General features: G+C 37.6%; 1 protein-coding gene across 1 annotated transcript; it reads right to left on the bottom strand.

Annotated features, from left to right (window-relative positions):
- Nucleotides 1–436: 436 nt before the first annotated feature.
- Nucleotides 437–24,174, bottom strand: LMOD1 (leiomodin 1). The gene is made up of 3 exons (XM_015818000.1): nt 23,687–24,174; nt 1,441–2,958; nt 437–463 (listed from the first exon to the last, which is right to left on the bottom strand). Exons 1-3 carry the CDS (start codon nt 23,945–23,947, stop codon nt 437–439), a joined length of 1,806 nt encoding a protein of 601 aa, XP_015673486.1. The 5' UTR covers nt 23,948–24,174.
- Between the last annotated feature and the right edge of the window lie 733 nt (nt 24,175–24,907).

Raw genomic sequence — 24,907 nt, 5'->3', positions numbered from 1 at the left:
AGCTCTTTATATGTTCCTAGTGGCAAGCGATTGCAGTGTTGCTGCCTGGGAAATGATGAGATAAGCAGAGATACCCCAAATTCAGACTTCTTCAAGGTTGATCACATTTGCCCCTTTACTTTCTGAGCTCCCACAAGGAAAACTAGACAAAAAGCCCAAATATACCATATCTGCAGACCCTTCTTTTCAGGAGAAAAATAAGTTTTGTTATTAAAAAGGACTAAAAATAAATATTACTTCTTCCTGATAACAACGCCTTTTGGCAATCCATCTAATTCTTCTGTCCAAATTAATCCCATAGAGAACACTGTTCATCTGGGACTAAGACAGGGCGGGCTGTTGCTCTGTTGCGTTCTTCTCATGTAAACAGTCACCCGAGAGACAAACACAGTGATTCAGCCTTGGCAATCTTCTCTGTCCAAGATTCCTCTCCTTACTATTGAAGTAACTTGGGAACCTCCACCTGCCAAAATAAGACATGAACTTAGTACAAATTCTCAAATTAGAGGCATCTAAGGGAGATCCAAAGAGCAACTCAAGGTTACAGCAGTTTATCAGAGAAACAGGCATGTTAATATCCCCTCTTTCATTCTCTTCCATCATCCCTTTGTAGCTCCTTCCTATTTTAGAAAGCTTTATTATTAAAAAGCACATCTTAATTTAGATTAGTCCTGAAATAGCTTTGTCAAAAAGGGTTTGTCTGTTGAGAATGGTGTTTTTAAAGGCAGATGCTGAAACCTAAAAGATCTTGACATTATGTCTCAACTGCCATCTGTCTTATCTCCAGAAAATAGTGGCATCTGAAGAGATGATCTTAACAGGTGGGTAATGGGAAAAATTGAGGGCAATAGAAGAAGGGGACAACAGAGAATGAGGTGGCTGGATGGAGTCACTGAAGCAGTAGGAGTGAGCTTAAATGGACTCCAGAAGATGGTAGAGGACAGGAAAACCTGGAGGATGGGTTGGACACGACTTCGCAACTAACAACAAAACACAGGTGGTGCTTTAGCTATCCATAGTCCCACAGAGTTGCTAAATGGAGGCCTTTTGTGTGTGAAACTCCACCAGGAGATGTTAGTAAATACCTAAAGAATGTAGCCCTTGCAGAAACGATGAAGAAATGTTCCAATCATTAGACACAGAAATGTGAGGTGACTATGTGCAAGTAAGCATCAAAATAACTAGCATTATCAAAAGTGGTAGCTTTACTGAACCCAGCAATAACTCAAGTGCTGCCTCCCAATATGACCACCATGATTGTGTCTTGATTCACATGTAGCAATAAGCCATTGTTTCTTTTAACTGGCTTGTTGAACTATGGCCAGAGGTATATGTAACACTATGCATAAAATATGGATTATAAACCACAAGGTTCAGTCAATGTGTAAGATTAGGCAAACCAAGTAAGCCATATTATAACTTAGTGCTGTAATGATGTACCTTTTTCAACTGCTTCTTGTTGCTAGAGCGAATTGCATCCAGAAGTTGGTCTCTGGAATTCTTTTCCTGGGAAGGAAGTGCTTTCTCCACCATCTTCCTCTGAGTGGCCGGAGAAAGGGACAAGCGTAGGTTTTCATTAATCAAGGGAGGAGCAGGGGGAGGGGCTAGAGGTGGGGGTGGGGGAGGAGGAGCATCTGGGGTACCAGCTTTCTTAGGAGGGGCTTTAGGGGAAGACCTTGGGGAAGTTTTCGGGGATGGTTTTGGAGAAATCTTTGGAGAGGCAGGTGACAAGCATCCTGCCTTTGGCACCTCAAGGAAGTCCTTCTTCTCCATCTTTTCTTGGGCCTGTTTCTGCTCTTGTAAGCGTTTCTGTCTCTGTTTGTCCATATTCCTGCTTAGTAGGTTTGTGACCGTCATGCGTGGCCCAGCTAATTCAAAGTGGTAGCCCAGTTTCAGCAATGTGGTGTTCTCTTTCAGCAACTTAGCTATCTCCATCTCAGTCTTCCCTCCACAAATATGTCTCTGATTGTGAAAGCGCAGCTCCGTCAGAGTCTTGTTCTGCAGCAGTGCACGAAAGATGGCCAGGATCCCTTTGCCTGTGATATGATTGGAATCTAGGTTTACGCTTGTCAGTGTCTTATTGGACTTTAGCATGATGGCAATGGCAAATGCAACATGATCATCAGCACGTGTGTTGGCCAGAGCAAATACCTTGACCACTGTGTTGAATTCCAAGGCCTCAGCAAAGCGTACCAGGATCTCATTGTTGATGCAGTCAGAATTGTTGATGTTAACTTCTACCATCTCTGGGTCATCATTCTTGATCTTTTCCAAGGGTTCATCAAAAATGCTGGTGGCTTCATCCTCCTTGCTCTCGCTTGAAGAATTGTCTGCAGATTTAGAGGGGCTGCTATCAGGAGGCTCTTGGGTCATGTCCTCTTGCTCTAAAATTGGGACATTTGTCTCTGGAATTCCTTTGCTATCCTTCAAGAGTTTCTCTTCATTGTCAACCTTTGAGCCTGGCTTTGGAGTTGAACTTATTTCTCCTGCTTTGGGGGGTTCTCTTTTATCTTCTCTCTTTGAGACTGGTTTTAAAGCTGATCTTCTTTCTCCTATTTTTTCGCATTCTTTTTTATCTTCAGTCTTTCTCTCCCACCCAGTCCCTCTCTTGTGTTCTGCTGCCTTCTCTTGTGTTCCTTTATCTTCTACTGACCTGCTCTTTAGCAGTTTACCCCTTTCTTCCCCTCTCACTTGACCGGTTACACTTTTATCTGCCGCCATGGATTTTTCTTTCTCTCTGGAAAACCTTTTTTCATCCTTACCAGTTTTCTCTTTGGCTTGTCCCATTTTGCTGTTGCGGTCTGTTTCATCCTTTCTCTTCTGATTTGTTTTCTGGACCTGTTCTTCTTTTTTCCCTTCCTTTATCAGATCAGGAGTTCTACTTTTTTTCAGATCTCTGCTGTAAGGCTCCTTATGTTTGGCTTCAAGAATCTTTGCCTCTTTCTTCTTCTTTGCTTCCTTATGAGTGGGGAGAAAAAACAATAAAACTTGATAAGAGAGAATGATCTTATGCATGGCATCTTGAGCCCACAGAAAAATAGACAAGATATAAATGCAGTAATAAAGATTTAGTAGAATAAAAATCAGCAGCCAGTCAATGAAAACCAGAGCTAATATTATTATCCCTTCCAAATATTAGTTTAAACTAGTTATATGGATGCCTATTTAAAATAAAAATTGCATACAACAGTGGTGTTGTTAGCACAGAGTGACACAGCAGAAGTCTAGAATTTGTAGCTATTGGGAAAACTGTACCAGTTATTGCAATTGTGGGATGCTTTATGCTGAAGTTCTACTCAGTTATGAATTGGGAGAAAGGTAGAAGTTGATATAGGTGGTCTTTGACTTACAGCCATGTTTAGCAACCATTTGAAATTACAACAGCACTTTAAAAAGTGTGTTATGACCAGTCCCCACACTTATAACCATCATAGCATCCCCACGGTCACATGATCAAAATCTAGGTCAGTGGTGGCGAACCTATGGCATACGTGCCAGAGGCGGCACACAGAGCCCTCTTTGTGGGCACGTGTGCCGTGTCCCGGAGATGGTGACGGAATGGTCCCCACTGCCCTGGCCCCTGCCATGACCACCGCAACCATGCCCACACAGCACCCGGTGATAAATAAGTGGGTTTTGGGTTGCAGTTTGGGCACTGGGTCTCTAAAAGGTTCGCCATCACTGATCTAGGTGCTTCGCAACTGGGATGTATTTTTTAATGGTTGCAGCATCCCGGAGTCGTGCGATTACCATTTGTGACCTTCCCAGCTGTCTTCCTACAAGCAGAAGGAATGAGGGAAGCTGGATTCTCTGAATGACCGCATGATTCACTTAGTCTCAGTCATTCACTTAACAATCATAGCAAAAAGTGTTGTAAAATTGGGCACGACTCACCTAACAATTCCTTGCTTAGCAGCAGGAATTCTGACCCCAATTCTGGTTATAAAGTCGAGGACTACCCATATAACTATGATGGATACCAGATGCTAAGATACTTAGGCAAGATATTTGAAAAATGGCCATGGAATGAAACCACATTCTGAAGCAGGGGGCAAACTATATGTAATGACTTTTGAGCCTGATATGCTGCTGGTGGTAGATGTTCATAAAGATTACCTTTGTAGGATCTAAGATATTCTGCTTAACTAGGTTAGTTTTTGGTAAAATGCTTGGGGACAAGCTTTTCTTCAGTACTTTGATGGATTTAATTTAAGATGTCTGAAATGCTGCTCAAATTCATGCTGTGATTTTCCTGAGAGTGCAGAGTTTGATTGCTATGATATAGTTTTGATCACTGTTTCTGGAATGAGACATATTTTGGTCTCATTTCACCTTTTATTCTATGGCTTTTTAGGGTTACTTTCCCCGATTCATTTTCATTATCAAATTCTTTATCTATGGCATGGCATACACTACTGCACTCCTTTTAATTAACATCTTGGTTGCTTATTTTTAGAAAATGATTTGTTGTTTTGAATGAGAGGCTCATTAAATATATCCTAGTTTATTTCATTTTCTGCAGGTGTTTCCTTTAAATCTGCATTCAGCTTATATGTGTAAATAGTTGCCACAATGACAACACAGCTACTTCTGACTTGTTATTGTCTGTCTATATGCTATTGCCAAGTTTATTCACATTTGATTTCATTTCTCACTAAAACTCTACTGTAACTTTAACGTTAGTTTCCATGGATACTGTATAGCAATTTTCTGCTCTTTTAAAAGTTAAATGTCCTGAAAATCTTATATTTGCTGAGTTTTTTAAATGTTTCTTTCAGATTTTTAATCGGTCTCTATCCCAGTCCACTATGGCAGTGGTTCTCAACCTGTGGGTCGGGACCCCATTTGGGGTCAATCGACCATTTCATGGGGGTTGCCAAGCAAGGCTGTCCACCATTTTTTTGTCCGCCATTTTTTTTGTCCGCCATTTTTTTCCCCTTTTCTGGCGGGTGCCTTACCTCCCTTGGGCTGGGCCAGCTGGTGGTCGGCCTGCTCAGTCTCTGCCGCTTGCCAGCTACGCCGGCGCAGGGGGCGGAACCACGCATGTGCGGCGCTCCCGGGCAGGGAAAGTCCTCGACTTACGACCGGTTGGGTAGTCCTTGACTTACGATCGGTTTAGTCCTCGACTTACGACCGGTTTAGTCCTCGACTTACGACCGGTTGGGGTTGCGGCATTAAAAAGGTTGAGAACCACTGCACTATGGCATCCTCTATGGATCTTTTTGCTCTGTATGCAAACTGGTGACTGTCGAGTGTGTATGGGAGGCAGGACACGATGTGCCTGCGGGCCAGTTTTTCAAAACACTTCATGATAATAGGGGTGAGTGCCACTGGTCTGTAATCACTGAGACTTTTAATAAAGGACTTCTTTGGTAATGGAACAATGATGGAGGCCTTCAGACAGGATGGAATAGTGGACTGGGATAGAGACCGATTAAAAATCTTGGTAAAGACCCTAGCCAACTAGTCTGCGTAGTCTTTAAGCAGCCAGCCAGAAATGCCATCAGGTCCAGCAGCCTTCCTTGAGTCCACAGCTCTCATGGTACTCCTCACCTCATGCTCCTCCACGGTGAGGGGAGGGCTGTGGTGGACTAGTAGCTGTGGTACACCTGTCTCTGGTGGCTTCACTTGGAATCGGGCAAAGAAATGATTCAGCTCCTCTGCCAATGAAGCATCCCTGTCAACAGGAGTGATGTTATTGGGTCTATAGTTGGTGATTTGTTGGATCCCCTGCCACACCTGCCTCACATCATTGTTATGAAAATGATCTTCAATCTTCCTCTTATAAACTGCCTTGGCCTGCCGAATGCCATTTTGAACTCGATATAACTGAGGAAATGCAGCCGCACAAGCTGTGTTCTATTTTGATCCTTAGACCAAACTACTTGGGCATAAGGTACCCCCTCAAATGAGCGTAATGTTCCACAACCATAAAGAGCTGGGCCAAAATACATAATTGGCATCAGTCAAGAATGTTGTGACTAATCCGGAGTGTGTTTTAAAATTGGAAAAATAACATGTTGATCACCTGCCAAAGACTTTATGAGCTCAAGGGGCATCACTATCAAACTATGGAGCCTTCTGATCCTACTGTTTTACTTTGTCCATTGGTACTGCTACCTGCATTTTCTGCTTTTTACCATGGCAGCCAGAACTGTGAGCAGAAGCACAATTAATCACACAGTATGCATCCTTTCTTTGAACAGTTTTATAAGTGGAACTTCCCCCCCCACAAAGACCAAATGAATAGATAGAGTACAAAATGAGTTTAGCCAGTTTGGTAAATGGGAATTGAGTCTGGCACTAGAATTACAGATCCAATCTGGGTCAGTCACCAGGACCAGAGGTTTAGTCTTCCGAGCTTTTAGACGTGTGCTGGTAGCCCATTCTCAAGAGGATGGGCTCCACCACATGTCGAAAAGCTTAGAAGACTAGACCAGAGATTTTGTCTTCTGAGGTTTATGAAGATGGGCTCCAACACAGGTCTGAAAGCTCAGAAGACTAAAACTCTGGTCCTGGTGCCTGACCCAGATTAGATCCAGCAACATTACCCTGGATCACATATGTTTGCCTTCATTTACTAGAATTACAGCTGTCACTGTAATATCAGCTGCTTTGGATTACATAATATAGCTTCATTTCATTTGTTTGTAAAATAAGACAGGGAAGGTGGCAAATGCTTCTCAGAAGACCTGTTCATCAGTGTATACTGGTAATATGACTGAAAATGCAAGTTGAATAATGGAGAATTGAGAAAAATCCCCACAACTCAATAATCTTTACAGAGACATTTTCCACACCATTTATTTATTGCATATTGCTGTGGTTCTTCAATTGTTTGACACAATTAACCTTTTTCCCCCAATTTAGAATAATTCCTTTACACCCAGACTCTGTTATTTTATACAAGAGTCTCGAGTCTCGTGGCAGTCCCAAACCGGATCCTTGACTCACAAAGAAGCAATTATACATTACCCACAGGATTTGCCCAAATTAACCCCTTGGGTTAATTATCTCCTGTTTAAGAACCACTGGCATATTGTATTCATATTTCTGCAAAACTACTGTGCTGCTTAATGAATGTTAAACAAAAACTAAAATGATGAGAGGGGTAGTTGGAAAACAGAGGAATGTTAAAACTTGCCAGTGTTGCCCATGAACCAGGCACGTAAATTGCACAATACAAAGAGATTCATACGAATCATTATTTTGTTAAAAGAATCAGCAAATAAAGTACTATTTTCCATTAATGAACTTATATTGTGTTTTGCTATTTCTGTTAAAAATTAGAGAGAACTCTCATAAGATAGTTGTTTAGGATGGATTAAGCCAAATTCTCTGTTCAATAAACTTGCCCTTTGGAGTGGAATTGAGGTATATTAAAATATAACATCTGGTTGTCCATTCCCATGTAAGAATAGCTTAGCCAAAGTATTCGAGTTTAATCTCCCAGGCTTATATGGATTTTCATTTTTGGCATTAGCAGGAGTCAGTGATTCTCTACCTTCTTGTTCAAGAAAATGTACAGAAAAGGCCATCTGTTCTAAAGAAGTTGAAATAACAGATTACATGATTCAACAGAGTTTGCCTTAAGTTATTGTTTATATACCGAAATAAGCAAGTTCCGTTTTTGGAAAACAAGAGTTTCTGTAATTAGTTTGAGATTACTTGGACTTATTTGCACTGTAAATATCTAGAGTTGCTCTTCGTAGTTAGGAATACAAACAAACAAAATATTCCAGGGTAGACAGTTTATGATCTCATTTACCTTTCAGAAGGGCTACTAGATCTGAAGTAAAACACCAAGAGGATCACTAAATATTTTTTTTCCTCCCTTTGCTGCTACCTAATGGTTATTTACATATTTGAAGCTCAAATGTAGCCTAGTGTTACATTACACCACCATCCTTTTCTTCCTCTCATCAATTTGCAGTCCAAGCCTCATTGTCACTCAAGAAAAAAGAAAAAAGGCAGTAACAGTGTTATACTTTTTATTTAGCTCTGGTTTCCTCAACCTAGTTTTCTAAATTCACATGATACACTGGACCATAACGTTGTGGTAGGCTGATTGATTGTGTCAACATAACCTATCAATACATACAGCTTCACCTTGACTATCCATTCCATTGTCAGCTAACATTATCATATGGTACAATGTGTGAACCCAGAAATGTGTGTTTTTTGTTAAATACCGGTAATTAAGCTGCAAGGAGTCTTGGCTATTCAAGACCTGTCTTGCCATCAACAGTGCATTGCCCAAAGCAAGGAAAGAAATAGTTACATGGTATTGATTCAGCCATTGTAGTGTTTTTTTTCATGCTGAGAAAACCTTCTTGGAAGTTTCTGAAGCACATTTTGACTTATTTTACTTTTCTTAAACTTTGAACCTCTTTTCGCCATTATTTTAAATTTCTGGTCTATATAATTAGAATGCCTGTAAATAGTAACACTACTAGAGTAGGGGAAAGAACATAAAATTCCTCTAGAAGATGATCTGAGTTAAAGTATGTTAGAACATCTTATTTCATTACCATATCATGCCACTGTGGTATCAATGCTTTTGAAAAGAATAAGATTGATATAAAAATCCCTAAGAAATCTCAAACAGTAAATCAGAACTTACCCATTATGATATAAATGAAAGAAAACCCAGATAAATTGTCTAGAATTCCTTTGAGTTTAGGGGATAAAATAAATGTGATTAAGATTAATCTAAGAATAAGATTATATTTTGAGATGACTTCCTGCATTATTTTAAATTGATAAAATACTGATACATATCAAGACTGTCCTATGAGAATTTCATTGTACAAATTACAATTACCTAATGGAGTTAGTTTTCCGTTTTTTCAGGTCATTTGTTCTTTTCTCTTTCTTTGATCACTGGTTGATATAAGCAATTTTAGAATTCAGCTCCTCTTTGGTTTCTGCTTTCCAATTATTATTTGACCCCATTAAAATCCTGGCAAGTATTGGGATTTGTTTTTAATATCTGTACATAATTCCACAATTGTTGAATAGAGAAAGAGATTAATAGATGGATAAATTTGTTTTGCAAATGTAATTTTGACCTTCAGGAATGTTTAAACTCAGCTCTTCCAATGAAGCATTAGTAGGCTGACTGATACCATTTAATCTGAATGTATGTATTATTAAGTTCTTATTATGGCTGATTTTGTTTAATTTGTAATGTTTCTGTTTTAAGGACATTTATTATAGAAGTTTGTTTAATCTGTTCAGCACCATTAACTACAGGGGATCCTGTAGGAGTTAGTAGTATATAAGTTAAATGAATGAATGAACAAATATAACTATTGTTCTAACAAGCTGGGTTCCTAGGCCATCTAAATACTTAAAGATTGAAGGATGCCAATCTTTGTTGCTTTTAAATCTGGTCCATTTATAAACAACCCAGAATTATAATTTTGAAGCCCTGTTCATGTTTGCAATCCTAAATGTGATGCCATGTTGTGTATGCAGAAAATGTCTTCCAGGTTCACCATGTTTTATAGCTCTTGGCACAAACTTTCCATTCTTTGCCCATGCACTTTCTTTAAAAAGAAGCAGTCCTTTAGGATTAATCACAAATGTTTTGACAAACTAAAATGGAGCTAGTTTCTCCTTACATACGAAAGCAAGGGCTGTTGGTCATTGCTGGCAATTTGCTGAACTTTACTCCACTGCAATGTTCCCTTAAAAGGAAAAGGCAACTTTGGAAATGTCTTGTTTTGGAATCTAAACAATGATGCATTAATTCTGCCTTGGTCTTCTTCAAGTGCAGCCACTCTGCTGGATTTGGACCCAGAGAACAAATGATTTAGATATTATTAGCTTATACCAATAAACATATTTAAAAGAGCTGCAAAACTTTGCAGAAGTTGGAAAAGAATATAAATAATGAATTTGTTTCAAGAACTTGTTGGCAGTCAAAAGTTAATAATACCTGTTTTCTAATAAGCATGAATAAAAACTATGATTGGATTGACACATCATGCTAATCATGTTTTGCGTGACAATGGTTTATTGAATAGGCATAAATCATGCTTTACCAATCACAGCAGCTGGGTTCATGCAACCAGACCAAACTAGGACATTAGGATATAGTATGACGCTTAAACTTAATCATTGATCCCAACTGATATCGCCTCTTGCAAAGGAAATACTTTAACTCTTTCCTCCAGCCATGTTTTCCAACATTTTTTCTTCCTCCTGAGGATGTTAAAAACAAAACAAAATACTTCATTGGTGCCAATGGATTTAAAACAAAACTCTTCTTGAGGATTTTTAAGGTACTGCTAAGCTGGCTCAGGAATTCTGAGAGTTGAAGTCCACAAGTCATAAAAGAGCCAAGGTTGCCTACCCCTGTTTTAGGGGAAGTGGTTTTAAAACTTTTCCCTCTGCTCAGGGATTCCTATCATGCAAACCATACATTTCACACAGCATATAATTTTTTCCTAAAGATTAGGTGTACACTGCATGATAAAGAGAGAGAGAGAAAATACCCATCTATGAGAAATGCACAGTTTATCCCACAGGGCTGCGTAACTTGGCCGGAATCAGTTTATCAGCTCACCGAGGATAGTTTCAGTAACTCCAGTGCAGCTCCCTTTTGCTTTGAAGGGTCCAGCACTAATGCAGCAGTTCTCAAACATGTGAGTCTTAGGCTCTTTTTATATTCTTAAAAATGATTGAGGGCCCCAAAGAGCTTTGGATTATGTGTGCTGTATCTATCATTCTTTCTTGTATTAGAAATTAAAACTGAGGAAATTTAAATATGTATCTGGCTCCTCAGACCAAAATCTATGAAAGAAAGTTCATACTGTATAGCCTTCAAGCAGTAATCTGCATAAAGAATATCAGCTTCTTCAATCGGGTGCTTTTCAGATTAAATATTAGCTAAACAGAGAAGAGGCTTTTAGCAAAACTGGATTTCAGGAAGAACAAAATACTGCAGTTTATGAACTGTGTAATGCAGTTCTGGGGAAAACACTTGTATCTACTTCCAGTGACTTACAGAGTCACTTCTCAACATAACTTCTGCCAAGATGGCATTGTATCTGCACTTTCCGACATTCCTTGGAATATTTTCATTTTAAGTGTACCTATTGGTAATAAAAGCAGATAGGTGTTTTTCATTTTGAATATCAGAGACAGCCTCCTTGTTTTTTATCTAGATGATACCCAAGACTTACTAGTTATAGGTGGTCCTCAACCTTTGACTCTGAGCCTGCACTTTTGGTTGTAAGTTGTGACAGTTGTAAAGTGGGTCACCATGTTACCTTGCCTGACCTTTTTTGCAGTAATCATTAACTGAATGCTGCCGTTGTTAAGTGAATCCATTATTCAATATGAAGTGGGTTTGCCAGAAACCAGACGTAAAGAACAGTTTCCAGCAAAAACGTCGTAAATGCGATCACATGACTGTAGGGTGTTGCAAACTGCCATAAATGCAGACCAATTGCTGAACGCCCAAAATGAAGTCATGTGATCATGGGAGGGGCGGACACTGGAACTTCAAATCTGGATTGTAATTAGCTTTCTCAAAGTCTTTTGTAACTTCAAATGGTTGCTAAGCAGCCAGTTGTAGGTTAAGGACTAGCTGTAGTTGTAGATTTAATAGACTTACATAAAGACAAATTTGTAATTTTAACATTAAATGGTTAAAAAAACATTTGACAAGGTATGTAAACCGTATACGCTTGCTGTACTAAACAGATTCAGATTTCCTCTGGAATTCATAAAATGGATCACGGTATTATATTATATTATATTATTACAACCTTGGCCTGTACTATTAGACAATATATGGAGTAATGCATAATAGTTGAATACAAATGCAAATGACATTCTATTTGCAAATGACATTCTTTTGTCTTTTGTTTATTTCGAAACCTCACATTACTATGGCAGTGTTGATGCAAATGATAGATGCCTTCAGTAAAATAGCAGGATACACTATTGGAACTGATGTCATTTGATGAAAATTTGCTTACCCATTAATCTATTTAATATCAATTCCATATTTGTACCAAATTCAATAAGCATTTAGATATGTGTGTATATCAAAACTCAGTTATATGTAATAGAAATAAAATATATAGAGAGAGGTTTCTTCAGATATTAATAGATGGGAATGATTAAACCTCACTCTATGGAAAAAGATGAATGCTCTCAAAATGAATATTATTCCTAGATTAATTCATACTTTGAAAAGAATTCCCATTCATATATCTGGAAAATATTTTCAGAAAATAAATTCTTTCTTTAGAAAGTTTTAATGGGATTCTTTGATTATGAACATATTTTACACAAAATACAATTACCAGTTAATGAGGGAGGATTTGGTTTCTCAAATCTGAAGCTGTATTATCATGCTTATCTATTGTCAAGTATTACATATTGAAAGCCAACAACTGGTATTAATTTTCTGATTTGGGCATTGGATGGACGGGTGTTAGGTTCTATGTACATTAAAACTCTAGTATTTCTGGAAACAATTGCATCAGTTTGGAAGATATGGAATCTATTGCCCCCCCCCCAAAAAAAAAGATTTGGGGAAAAAGATAGTGATATTGAAAAATTGGATGAAAGTGGGGATATTGACTATGGCTCAACTGATTGATGAAGTTTTAGCATACACTGCTAAGAGATAAATATTATTTATCAGGTGTGTAAATGGCACCATTTACAGCTACAATATTTGTTAATGATATTGCTTGGATCAGCAGCATTTTCAGCTTCTGAGACATCTGAAATGCTAGAAAAACTTGTTAAATCCCTTAAAACCAAAAACCTACTATTAGCTTTTTATAAATATTTGTTATCAATAAATCAATTTGATATGCAGATGCTTGGATAAAAAAATTAGAGGTTCCTATATTGCCTAGACAAAGGGAGATTATATTAAGTTCTAAAGCAAGAGTGTCAATGGACCTCAAATTACAACTTATACAACCACAAATTTTTTTTTAGAATGTATTGACTCTATATGCAACAAAAAATAATGTTTAGAATTTATTGGACTCCATGAGAAGTCATGTACAAAAGGACTGTCAAAAATAGAGCCCTAGTGGTGCAGTGGTTAAAGTGCAGTATTGCAGGCAAACTCTGCCCACAGCCTGGCTTTTGATCCCGACAGGGCTCCAGGTTGATTCATCCTTCCATCCTTCTGAGGTTGGTAAAACGAGGACCCACATTGTTGGGGGCAATATGCAAATAATGCTTACATTGTAAACCGCTCAGAGAGCGCTATAAAATGCTATGGGGCAGTATATACCGGTAAGTCTAAATGCTATTGCTATTGCTATATGCTCTCATAATAGATCAGCTAGTACCAAATGCAAAAAGGTTATACATGTAGTGTCAGCTTTCTACATACTGCTGTCTACTTCTTTCAACTGAAAGGTGTCAACATGTCATAAAATGTTGAGTGATACTCAGTTACACCCTGTAAATCATTCAGGTGCTGTGATCAGGAAATATAGTATGCAGAATCCTGGATTCAATACCATGTAGAAAAGGCATGCCCCACAAGCACTTTTGGGATACCATATGTGCAACATCTAGCAGCTATCTTGTTTCTTATCTTCAATAAATACCTATTATGATTCACTGTAATAACATGCAAAGTGAACATTTAAATACGGTGCATTTACATACAATCTGTTGCATTTACACACAAAAATAATATGTTCAGCAAAACGTGCAACTTTTGTTCTATCCGCACATGGACTGTGATAGAATAGGGCTTTGGATTTGAAGCCCAGAGATGCTATGGGGGATATAAGGGCACCTAGAACTAATTAAACCAAAATGTCTGAACTGTAGAACAGACAGAAAAATAAAAACAAATACAAAATTTGCAAAAAAAGAAAAGAAAAAAAAGAATGGCAAACCACTTTCCTATCACTGCGAAGAAAATCAAGGGTCAAATCTGACTTGAAGGCAACTTTAACTTTTGACTAATAGCAGATTTCAGATCTGTATGTTGTTGCTAGCAGTTCAGATGCCTTAGTTCTACATTTTCTTTGTGAAGCTTCCTTTTATCGCCCTTTTTACCAGAGCAAGGCAATTCCCAAGCTGCAGTTGACTCATGTCTTTGGATTTTTTGGTCAGACACAGTGTAACGTTGGCAACAGCAAATTAACTTTGTCTGCCATTTCATCAACAGTCAGAGATGCTATTGAGGTTGTTCAACATGAGAGCATAAGAAGTTGTGGAAGTCAAAAGAAGCCTTTTCCTGACTCCTCTGATTTATATACCTAGAAAGGATTTAGTTCATTCTTTGGAATTGTGATTTTTAAAGTTAATGTTCTAGATCAGGGATGTCAAACTACTGGCCCATGGGCTGGTTGCATCATACAGAGACAGTGCCCACCCCAGCAATGCAAAAAATGTTGTGATATGTCATGACATGTCACGTGACGTGGCGAGTTTGACACCTATGTTCTAGATCCAACTCTAAGGCAATTCTGGCTCCCACATTTTTATTATAAGGAAAAATAAATACGTTCAAGTGAGACTTCCAACAAATTGTCCAGGTATATTCACACCTTTGAAAAAGGAATGCTCCTGCATGGGAACATATCTATCCAGCTATGTGCTCCTCCAAAATGCATAATTTCATCCTTCATCTTCCTCATTTTTTTCTTTCCAAATGATACTCAGCATTCCTTGGCTTCTAATCAAGTATCTTTTTTTTGGAGAGGACTAGTCCCTCAATTTCCACCTCTATATCAATAGCTAGAAAGCAGCAGTGAACAATATCAATTTTTCTGAACTGCAGAATGCAGTTAGAAGAGTGGATCCATCTGGCACAATATCTATTACTTACTATTCCTGGACTGCATTGTTATATCTCCCAGCCCCCTACCCCCCAAGTTTAAAGAACTCTGGATTTCCTTAACAGCAGTACTGTGGTGGATTGATTTGTCAGGACTCTTTAGAGCCAACTTAGACTTTTTCCCATGTTCCTTTTAAATTTACATATGTGCACTTCTGAAATAATGATCTGGTTTGCCTTTGTCACAGAGACTTTAAAAGATACAAGAGCTGTGCAATTTAAAGGCACTTCCATGTTGTTACTGCCTTCAATCCTTCAAAAGCAATGTGAAACTGACCTTCAATTATCCTCACACCCCAACAGTTAACCTAGAGAACCATGCTAAGGCAAGAGGAAAAGAACTCTGAAGAGCAGGGTGAAGTCAGAGTTCCCACCAGTGAAAAAACTACCTGCCCAGAAGCCCAGTGGAGCTGTAGTTATTCAAGAGAAAATGCATATAAAGCAACAGAGCTAATAGTAAATTGACTTTGCTCCCAAACCTTCTCAGAAAAAATACAAATAAATAAAGACAAATAAAATAACAGTGGCCAGCAACCTGAAGAGAGAGAGGCCATGATCTCAGCAGACTTTAGGAGGCCAATAAGAAGTGGATAGATCTCTGGCCCTGATTATATAATCCCTAGACTTGAGACCAAGGAATTCTTAGTCCTATGGCAAGTTTTGTATCTGAAGAATACCATTTTCGTACTGGAACTAAAAATAATTCTAAGTTGTCTCCATAGCAGGCTGGGGATAAGACAGAGTTGACATCATGAGGACATGTTCCTTAAAAATGATGAGTGGATTTACTACATGCTTGATAAGGAGGGAGATGAAGAATAGCCATTCAATACAGTTCTACTTTATGCAAGTCTTGGTCTTTCTTTCTCCAAGCATTATTTTAAGCTAGTCCATTAAATAGTTACATGGAAGACAGAAAGAACGTAATGTCCACATCTCACAGTACTACTGATGACCCCAAAGCATAGTATTACCATGGACAAATTTGGATAGCATTCTTAGGAATACTTATGAGAGCTCATCTGGAAAAGATTAAAAAAAAGGCAAGAGAGAGACAATATTTGCCTCCCTGCGTGCAGTTCACAGCCTGCCTTCTCTTTGACCATATGGTGTTCTGGCTGGCACTTTGACATCTCAATGAATAGGAATTCAAGTACAGGGCAGAATAAGAATGCAGCATTTTATTCTACTGCCTGAATTGCACCATGGAGGTGTGTTTGTAGAAACATGGTGAAATGGCCCTGTTGATGGCATTATCAACCAATGCACTAGACTAAAATGTGGTTGGCTAATTTGTGGTTCAGTATATTTGTGCAAACCCAGATAATTGCATTAATAGTAAACCATAGTTTAATTAAGTATGGGTTACCGTGCATACAAACCATGTTCTTCATTTATGTAACAGGTTAAGACTTTAATAACTAAGTCATGCTGAGTATCAACTGAATGACTATATGTATTTGGAATCTAAGGCGCAAGCAGGGAAAGGGAAAAGCAGTTGGATGGGAAAGTATGAAATTTTTGTTCTTTCAGTTGCGACAGATGTCCCCAAGAAACAGCCACTGGGGTTTTGTTATATGCAAATAACAGAAATATGTAGTTTGGTATGAGGTTTATTTGCAGTTATGGCTTTTTGTATAGGCTGGCAATTTTCCACAATTATAGAATGATGCTCGCCTGAAACTGGGTTTTGACCTTTTGGTAGGAACAGAAAATAAAGGTTAACTAATGCCTTCTGAGCTGATTCTTTTTGGCTCCTTGAGTGCGAAAGTATCATAGGGACACTCATTTCTATTTTGGGTTGTTTATAGACAACTTACTAGGCACCTATGGTTATCTTAACATTCAGAGAAAAAGGTGACATGCTATCTGGTTAGAATACTTCTAAATATAACTTAGTTTTGAGATTCAGGATAGAACCTTCTTTTTTTCTCTGAACAGTACAAGGTTCATCAGATTCATGCCCATATATGCTCCAGAAGTTTTATGGTTTGAACCAATTGATAACTAAAATTTAAAGCTTAGACAAATAGTACAAGGTTCATCAGATTCATGCCCATATTTGCTCCAGAGGTTTTATGGTTTGAACCAATTGATAACTAAAATTTTAAGCTTAGACAAATTAAGCTGGTCATAAATCCAACAGAGATTACTTGAAATAAGGAACAAAAATATATGCCTACTCCAATCTGTAGAATCTGCTTTATCTTCTACTTTGACAGCTAATTGCTTGTACTGAAAAAGCTGTCAATATTAAGTGAAAATGCGTTGAGACGTATTAGAAACCAGTAGGGATGTTGCTTGGTAAAAGTATGTTGGCCAGGAGATCTAAGAAGTCACCCTCTTTTTCAGCTGTAGAGCTCATTATGATCTAGATGTTGTCTTTCAACTCAACCCACCTGATTACAGTCTTTTATTATGTATGTTGTAGATGACTCCTGTTTTTTCTTCGGCTACTGGGTCTTTGGTTTAATTTAGAGGTTTAGTTGCTTTGTGTGCTACGGTGATGCTGTGTGCTTGTAGTAGTTTGTTACTTGTTTTCTGAGATGTTTTTAATGTGTTAGTGTTATCTTTTTTCATAGCTTGTGTTGGTTGTGCTATAGAGGCTTAATGGTCAGGCACTCAATTCCTTATTTCCAGCAACTGCTATTCAGAGATATAATGTCTCTGAACTTGGCAATGCCATTTATAACTATCATGACTACTAACTGTTGATAGATCTGCTATGCCTCCACTAATTTATCTAATCCCACTTTTAAAGTCTAGCTTTTGTAGGACAGACATAGAGTTGACTGTTGGCAGAGGAATCAAATTATTTGGAATAAAGAGAAATTAACATGAATTAAAAATAAGTGGCTGTGCAACAGTTTAGAAGATAGCTACATGCATATTGAATCTCATCTTAAACTGCTTTCCTTGCTGTTATTACAGCATAATTTTGTACAGTATCAACATTTATCTTACATATTTCTAGTACTATTTTTCTACACTAATTACCTACTGTATGCAAAATAATCCACATGGCTCTGAATTTAATCACAAGGTTGCATTCCCTTAAGGCAATAAAATCTAGTTGATATGTTCAAGACTTCAGATTACCATGATAGAAGCTTAAATAATCAAGTACTAATAAAACTGTCTCAGGTATTATTTCTGCTTCTTTATAACTGGTGTATATCTGTGTAAGCAATAGCATATAACTGGGGAAAATAAAAAAATAATGTCATTAAAGTTTCAGTCTTGATCAGATTCATACCACTCAGGACTGATTTTAGAGCACCTTCAGAAGACCAGCCTTTTCTTCATCAAACTTACTAACTTCTTATTTGAAATGGAACAAATTGACAAATTTGTATGAAATATTAAAGTGATCAGGATGCTATGGGCACCTCTGATACCATTATGTCCATACAGAATCTATAACTGAATTTTCTGGCTGAGATGTCTTAACCACCCTGTGCCAATCTGTAGGTCAGTAACAGAATACTCTACATTCAGTTTTATGCTGAAAATTAAACCCCTCACACTTCCAAAAAATCAAATATAATAAAGGTTACTAAGCTAAAGGTTTTGCATCTGGCTTCCTGTTCCTCGCAAGTTGGCAAGAGCAGGAAGATGAAGTATGCCAGATGTCCCCTCCAAAGACCTGTTTGGACTACTCATTTAAAACCAGCATTGCATTGCAGTGCTGCTGCTGCCGCCGAGACAATTGCAGCTTAGAAATTCTCTATTTGCACAAAGTCTTGTAACTGCAGCAGTAAGAAGTTAAATTTAAGCACAATATCTGCACAGATATCAGATGATTGCTTATGTAAGCAAATTGGTAGCATCTTATAGAAATGCTCTCAGCCTTGAGAAAATTATTATAAAATGGGAGTTAGTGTATTAATAGCGGTTAAGGGTTGGATTGGTACTGGAAAGATTTAGATTCTAGTCCACACTTAGCACAGAAGCTGGGTGTGGGCGGTTTTGGGGCCAGTCCCCTTTTTCTCAGCCCAATTATTTTACAGGGTGGTTGTCATAGGGAAAAATACGAGGGCAGAGTACAGAGTATGCTGTGTTAAATTCCTGAAAACAAGACAACAAACAAATAAAGTTACTTATATAGAATGTCAATTCTCTTAACAGTTTCAATTGCATTGTGCATTCTGGAACGACATAATGAAACATGAGAATGAAAAGCCATCAGTCTTTCCTTATGAAAGAATGTAGAGAACTTCTGGGATCAAGTGATTTGTTCTCCCCATATGGTGAAGAGCTATGTGGTGTCATAACAAACTTGGCCCTTGTAGCCTTCCTACTGCTGCTTTCAGATGTGTTAATCCATCTGTTACTAACAAGCCGTGGAAAAGAAAAGGAATAAACAGGATTTTTTTTCTCTTTCTCCCTAGAGACAGAAAAAGAAGAAAGTCAGCTCAGCAATATCAGTTTACTGTAAGATGATCTAAAAGACCAGATTTACAACAGTAGAGAGTTTGACCACTGGCCAACTAGCTTTGTTTCCCACAGTTCAACATTACAGAACAGAATTTCAGACTAAGTAAGATAGCAATACTCACTCAAAGAGGCCTGATGCTGAACAGTGTTTTAACATGTGTTAAAAGAGATCTGTCTTTATCTTAGCTTGAGAAAGCTATATATTTTGTTATACTCTGACTCTGCATATCCTTCCCTATATAATGTAAAAAACAAAATAAGTGACATGAGGTAATTTGGATTTGTTAATCAAAAGATGTTCACAGATGTCCATTTTCTCCATTTGTCAAAAGGTTCTACAGTGCTTCAGCCATTAAGTGGAAGCTAATTCTTGGCCACAATGTCTAAATCAGGCATGTAAAACTCGTGACGTCGCGCGACGTATCGGAGCTTTTTCGCCATTGCCGGCAATGGGGTGGGTGCAGCTCCGGTATGATGAAACTGGCCCGCGGGCCGGCAGTTTGACAGCCCTGGTCTAAATCTTTCATTAAGATTGAACTACTTGTGTACTTGTATAGTAATTAAAAAGTCCTGCTCCAGAGAAAAGGTTTTATGTTGTGAGAGAAATGTAAATCCTCCATAGCATTCAAATTATCTATGAGGAAAACATTGCATATTTTATTTATTTTTTCTAAAATTACTTATGTCTTATTATAGCAATATTTAGAACATGCAACTATGAACTCCATGAATAAACCCATATAGAGCCTTTGATTCCTAATTTGCAAAAAATTACTCCTGTGTCCTTTAATCTACACAGAAAATAACTGTTCACCAACAAATAAAGCAGTCTAGTTGGTGGCCCCTAGATGTGTTGGGGGCACCAAATCCTTAATGCCCAGTCACCAGGCTAGATAAGATTGAAATAAAGAGAAACATGCCATAAATCTATGCAAGTCTAAAGCTTTCTGGAGTGTTTCCTATGCAAGAATCAAAGAGCTTGTGACTCACCAAAGCAAAGATCATTCACTAACCTCTGGATACTAAAAGCTTAAAGAACATATTATTACCACTGCTTCCTGAAATGGCAAAATCAAGCCACTTGTTAGCTATAATACATGGCATACATAACACATAGCATACATAGCTCCAGTTCAGCTTAGCGAATTACAAGTTCTGAAGGGCAAATGCATGGTCTACTTTGCTTCCTGCTTGTTTCCTTTTGTTTTCACCAACTTTCAAGTTCAAGATGCTTCCTAATGATCTCTAGGATGAGACAGAAAAATGATCTTCAAGAAAGATCATTCTGTTGAAATACCATAATGTCTGCTATTATTGTCCTAACCCTCTTTCCAATCAGCCAGCACGAAAAAAATAAAATAAACTGGCATGCATATTTTTTAAGTTCCCCCTCCCATAAACACTTGAGTTGAGAGAGGTTGTTAGCAAGAACTAATTTTGAAATTATCTTCCCAGTTCCTGCTAACTAGTGTTGTTACTTTACATTTGTGTAATATACCAAATCATCGGTAAGCCTCGGTCTTTGGTTAAAGAGCTGTGGGAATGGGAAGATGTGTAGTGAAACTGGAAGAAGGCGTGATCCCTTTCACCAAGTATGGTAACTTAGCGTATTATGCAAACATGGCAATAAGTCAAAGTAAAATAGAGCTGTAATGAGATAAGCTTTCCAAAATATGTTAACATTCTAGCAGATTTTAGAGAAATAAAGGGAAAACATTTTTACATACTGTATTTCTGATAAATGCTGAGATTTTAACGTGCTTTTGGAAGAAGTCAACCAAATTGTATTCCTTGTATCATGCTTAAGGGGGAAAAAACCCATACCATCTGCAAAGAAGTTGTTCTTCCTATCCCTCTGCCAAATTTTACTTGGTGACAGCTGCATCCACTCACCCACTTGCTGGTAGAACTTTGCAGGTCTAGGCATTTATATCTGAGCCAAAGTATACAGCCTATTTCTTTTTCATCATTTGGTGTATGCATCTATTGTTGTATTCTCATTATATGTTTTCCCTTGGTTAACTCAAACATGATTTATTCAGCTAATCTGATTTCAAACAGCACTAGCCACACCAGAGGAGATTGTACAACTTTTAAAATGAGGCTAATTTGTGGCTCAATGTGTAACGCAAAGACAGCCTAAATATATAGGTATAAGGGAAAGAGAAAACATGAAAAAGATATTCAAGAACTGCAATAATATTTTCAGGGATTAAATGTACAAATTTGGGGAGTGATCAAAACCAGACATTTCAGGTGCCAGAGGCTAAGCAATATCAATTAGTGAGAGTGAAGGTTTGTTCTCCAAACTTGGCAGCTTGCTGGCCATTCCTTGAAATTAAAAGATGAGCCTGTCCTGTTGGGGCTAACTTGTTAAGCTTGTGGTCAGTTTGATAGATATCATAAGGAAGAAAGAATATATATAAACATTATGTTCAACCAATGCACTAACTAATGGTTTAACAAACCATGGATATGAAATTATCCCAGTTTTTTAAGTTTTCATTGAATTATTAACATGTGGGATGAATTCAAACTATGTTAGATTAACACATGGTTGGCAAGTTTGTGGCTCAGAATACATATATTGACAACATATTCTGTGCCTCAAGCAAAAAACATAAGCTGTCCTTAGATATATTTTTTTTAGCTTGTTCCATTTGGACTTGTGTTTCTAGTCCACCACCTGAAGCTTCTGCTTCATTATGCTTATGGACAGAACCAGCCTTGCTTGTTGCAAGTTAAGGTTCTTGTTTCCCCAAGGGATCTCTTAGTACTGGATAGATTCAGCTCCTCCCCATCTACATTTATACTTATTGCTGGTAAGCAAGTGTGGTTGCTGCAGGCAAGACAAAGTCTTCTGATCTAGCCTCACCTCTCAAGGAACATAACAAAAGCCTGGGTTTACGTAAAAAGCTAAGTAAAAATGTATGGTTAATAAGCTACTGTATGGTGACTGTTTTGAAAGAATTTAGTCAACTGTGATTTACATAGTTGTCATAGGTAAACAAAATATGATTTGGTACATTTATAAACATAGTATAGAGCTTACCTCCCATCATTCCTTGTTAGGTGGCATGACATATAGGCTGGGCTTGAACAAAACGCTACTCTAAAATGCATTTGTCTATTGGTATGAACCCAGACCATGTGGCAGCTTATTTTCAGGTGGTGTGAAAATGCAAGCTATTTACTAAACCATAAATCTATAATAAACATATTGTAGAATCATACGGGTACTTATCTCACTTTTTCCTAGACTTCAAAAGGATTGGGAATGGTATTATCACTCTACCCCATGGTTTTTTAAACAATGGGATTCACATGAAATGCTAAACCTCAAACAATTAAAATACATTTTGGCTTTGCATACTATGTAAACACATCCCTTATAGTGTTTTGATGTTAGCTGCTGTAAAAGACAAAGAGAGTAAAATAGTGGTTGGATTTGTTTAATAATAGTTTATTAAATGTTTAATAATAGTTTATTAAATGTTTAATAATAGTTTATTAAATGTCAGAATATTCGGACATTTAGCATGCCCAACATGCTAAACTATAAACCATGCCTTAACAAATCCTAATCATTGGGTTAACTCATGCCACCAATCCATATTGTGATTTGTTTGATTCTGACTTAGAGTGACATATAAACCTAGTTTTGTGGTTTTCAAATCATACTTTAAGGCTTACCATTGTGGCACAAGACTATTCAAGCTTGTGCAACAATTCATCATTAAAGTAAATGATGGCTTTCATTGTGGGTTGACTTTCTCCATCTTATCTCTTGCAGCAACCAAGCTCTCAGATATCACTTGCACAGCCACAGAAGCATTAAGACTGGACCCCCAATATTAGAAAACTAGAACAGAAACAGTTTTGGGGCTTCAGCCCAACCTAACAGGGAACAACTTTCACTTCCCTACATGAGACAATTATCTCCAACTTCAAGAAACTAAAAAACTGCTCTGTGACAGCATTTACTCATGTTAATAACGTGGTATCATTTTGACTTTACATAGTAAATGAACTTAATCATTGTGATTGACTCAATAAACATGATGAAACAAATATGATTTAGTAGGAAGTGTAAATCCATTCACTGTTGTATTCGGTAAAACTTTAGGAAAATATTTGTGACTACAAAAAGCAATAAATATATATATCTTAATGCAGCTCAGTAAACTTGATTACACTGATCAAGTTTATGAAAAACAGGATATAGGTTGCATCTTACCATGGAAAAGCAATCTTTTCCTTTTGACTTTCTGACTAGGTTTTCACATTGCAAACCCCCCCTAAAATATGGTGTTTTAATTTAGCAAACTATAATTCTAGCCATAGTTTACAGCTAGCATTACTCCACCTCCCCTTATACCAATGCACCTTTCCCAAAGAGCAACTTACATCCGTTGACTGTTCCTTTGGCATAAATTTCTTGGTCTCCTTTTCAGAGTAGCTGAGTGTTTCCTCTCGACTGCACTTGCCACTCAATTGCTTGTCAGTTTTATCTCTCTGCTCGAAGTCTACCGGAATGCTCCCATCTGTATCAGATGCATCTAGCTCTTTTTCTAGCTCCTCCATCTCCTCTGGAGACAAAGTGGATAGTAAGTTGTCAATATCTGGATCTTCACTGACTTGCCGTCGGTATTTTGCTACTTTAGACATCTTGGCAGGTTGCACGAGTTCACTGTTATATGTGTATCTTTATGTATTTGTGTATATATTAAAAAGCAAGCTTAAAAAAAGTTGGGATTTCTGCAAAACCAAGTTCTTTTTTCTGGTACTGTAGAGGTGTTGAAATGTTATATGTAAGAAACCAAACCCCTTTTACAGCTTGGATTATAATGACTATGCAGATGTAGAGAAACTGGCCAATGAAAAGTAATAACAGTTTAGCCAAGCAGAGCAAAGCCAATCATACAAGACAAGAGGTGGAGCTAATGTCTATCAGAGGAGTTTGAAACTTGAGGACATTCCAGGGAATCTTGAAGTGCTGCATGACCAAATTTAGTCTTGAACTTTTAGGTTTTTCAAGGCAATGAAAGAAGAGAAACTTGCATATTTTCTAAAAAGAAAAGCAAAACAAAATTCACTAAGCTGCTGGCAGGCTGCATGGATGCAGAAATGAAAACAAAATCTTTAAGTATGTATATTAACTGCTCACACATCTACAAACAAATGCATCTCCTTGTTGGCATGCAGTGTCTTATTTCACTTCTCTCAATAATAATACGGTATGTAAAATCAGAATATGCCTGAAGCTTTCTTAATTTAATAAAATATTCAGTTGTTGAAAGCAGCATAATTTCTATTTCTCCATTGAAAATACATGAATTTTCAATTTGATATTTCTTTTGAATCTCACACAAATGATAGAAAATTATAGTTATTATACACTTTCAATGTATAAGTCATTAAACAAGTCCCCAACCCTCATCAACTTGTAGTTTAAAGTTAGATAGAAAGCCCATCAGATTCTTTGGAATACATTTGCATAGAGTTGGATTGCCCATCTACAGTTGCTAGGGAGTAGAGAGAGTACAATAGGATGCATCTTCCATTTTAATCTGGGAGATTTTCAGTAAAAACAGTTTAGATTTTTCAGTCCTTCTCTGAAATGTCCTC

The sequence above is a fragment of the Protobothrops mucrosquamatus genome, unplaced genomic scaffold (genome assembly GCF_001527695.2).
Source record: "Protobothrops mucrosquamatus isolate PMUCROS unplaced genomic scaffold, P.Mucros_1.0 scaffold661, whole genome shotgun sequence".
Taxonomy (NCBI): Eukaryota; Metazoa; Chordata; class Lepidosauria; order Squamata; family Viperidae; genus Protobothrops; species Protobothrops mucrosquamatus.
Note: the sequence above shows the minus strand (reverse complement) of the source record. Positions and strands in the feature narration are given on the sequence as shown.

Bases quoted from the DNA above. Each gene is read 5' to 3' on its own strand.
- LMOD1 (XM_015818000.1), bottom strand. From the start codon at position 23,947: ATGTCTAAAGTAGCAAAATACCGACGGCAAGTCAGTGAAGATCCAGAT. The intron at 2,959-23,686 runs GTAAGTTGCTCT...CCCACTCATAAG, and splicing joins CAAAGGAACAGTCAACGGAT to GAAGCAAAGAAGAAGAAAGA. The intron at 464-1,440 runs GTACATCATTAC...TTATTTTGGCAG, and splicing joins ACAAGAAGCAGTTGAAAAAG to GTGGAGGTTCCCAAGTTACT.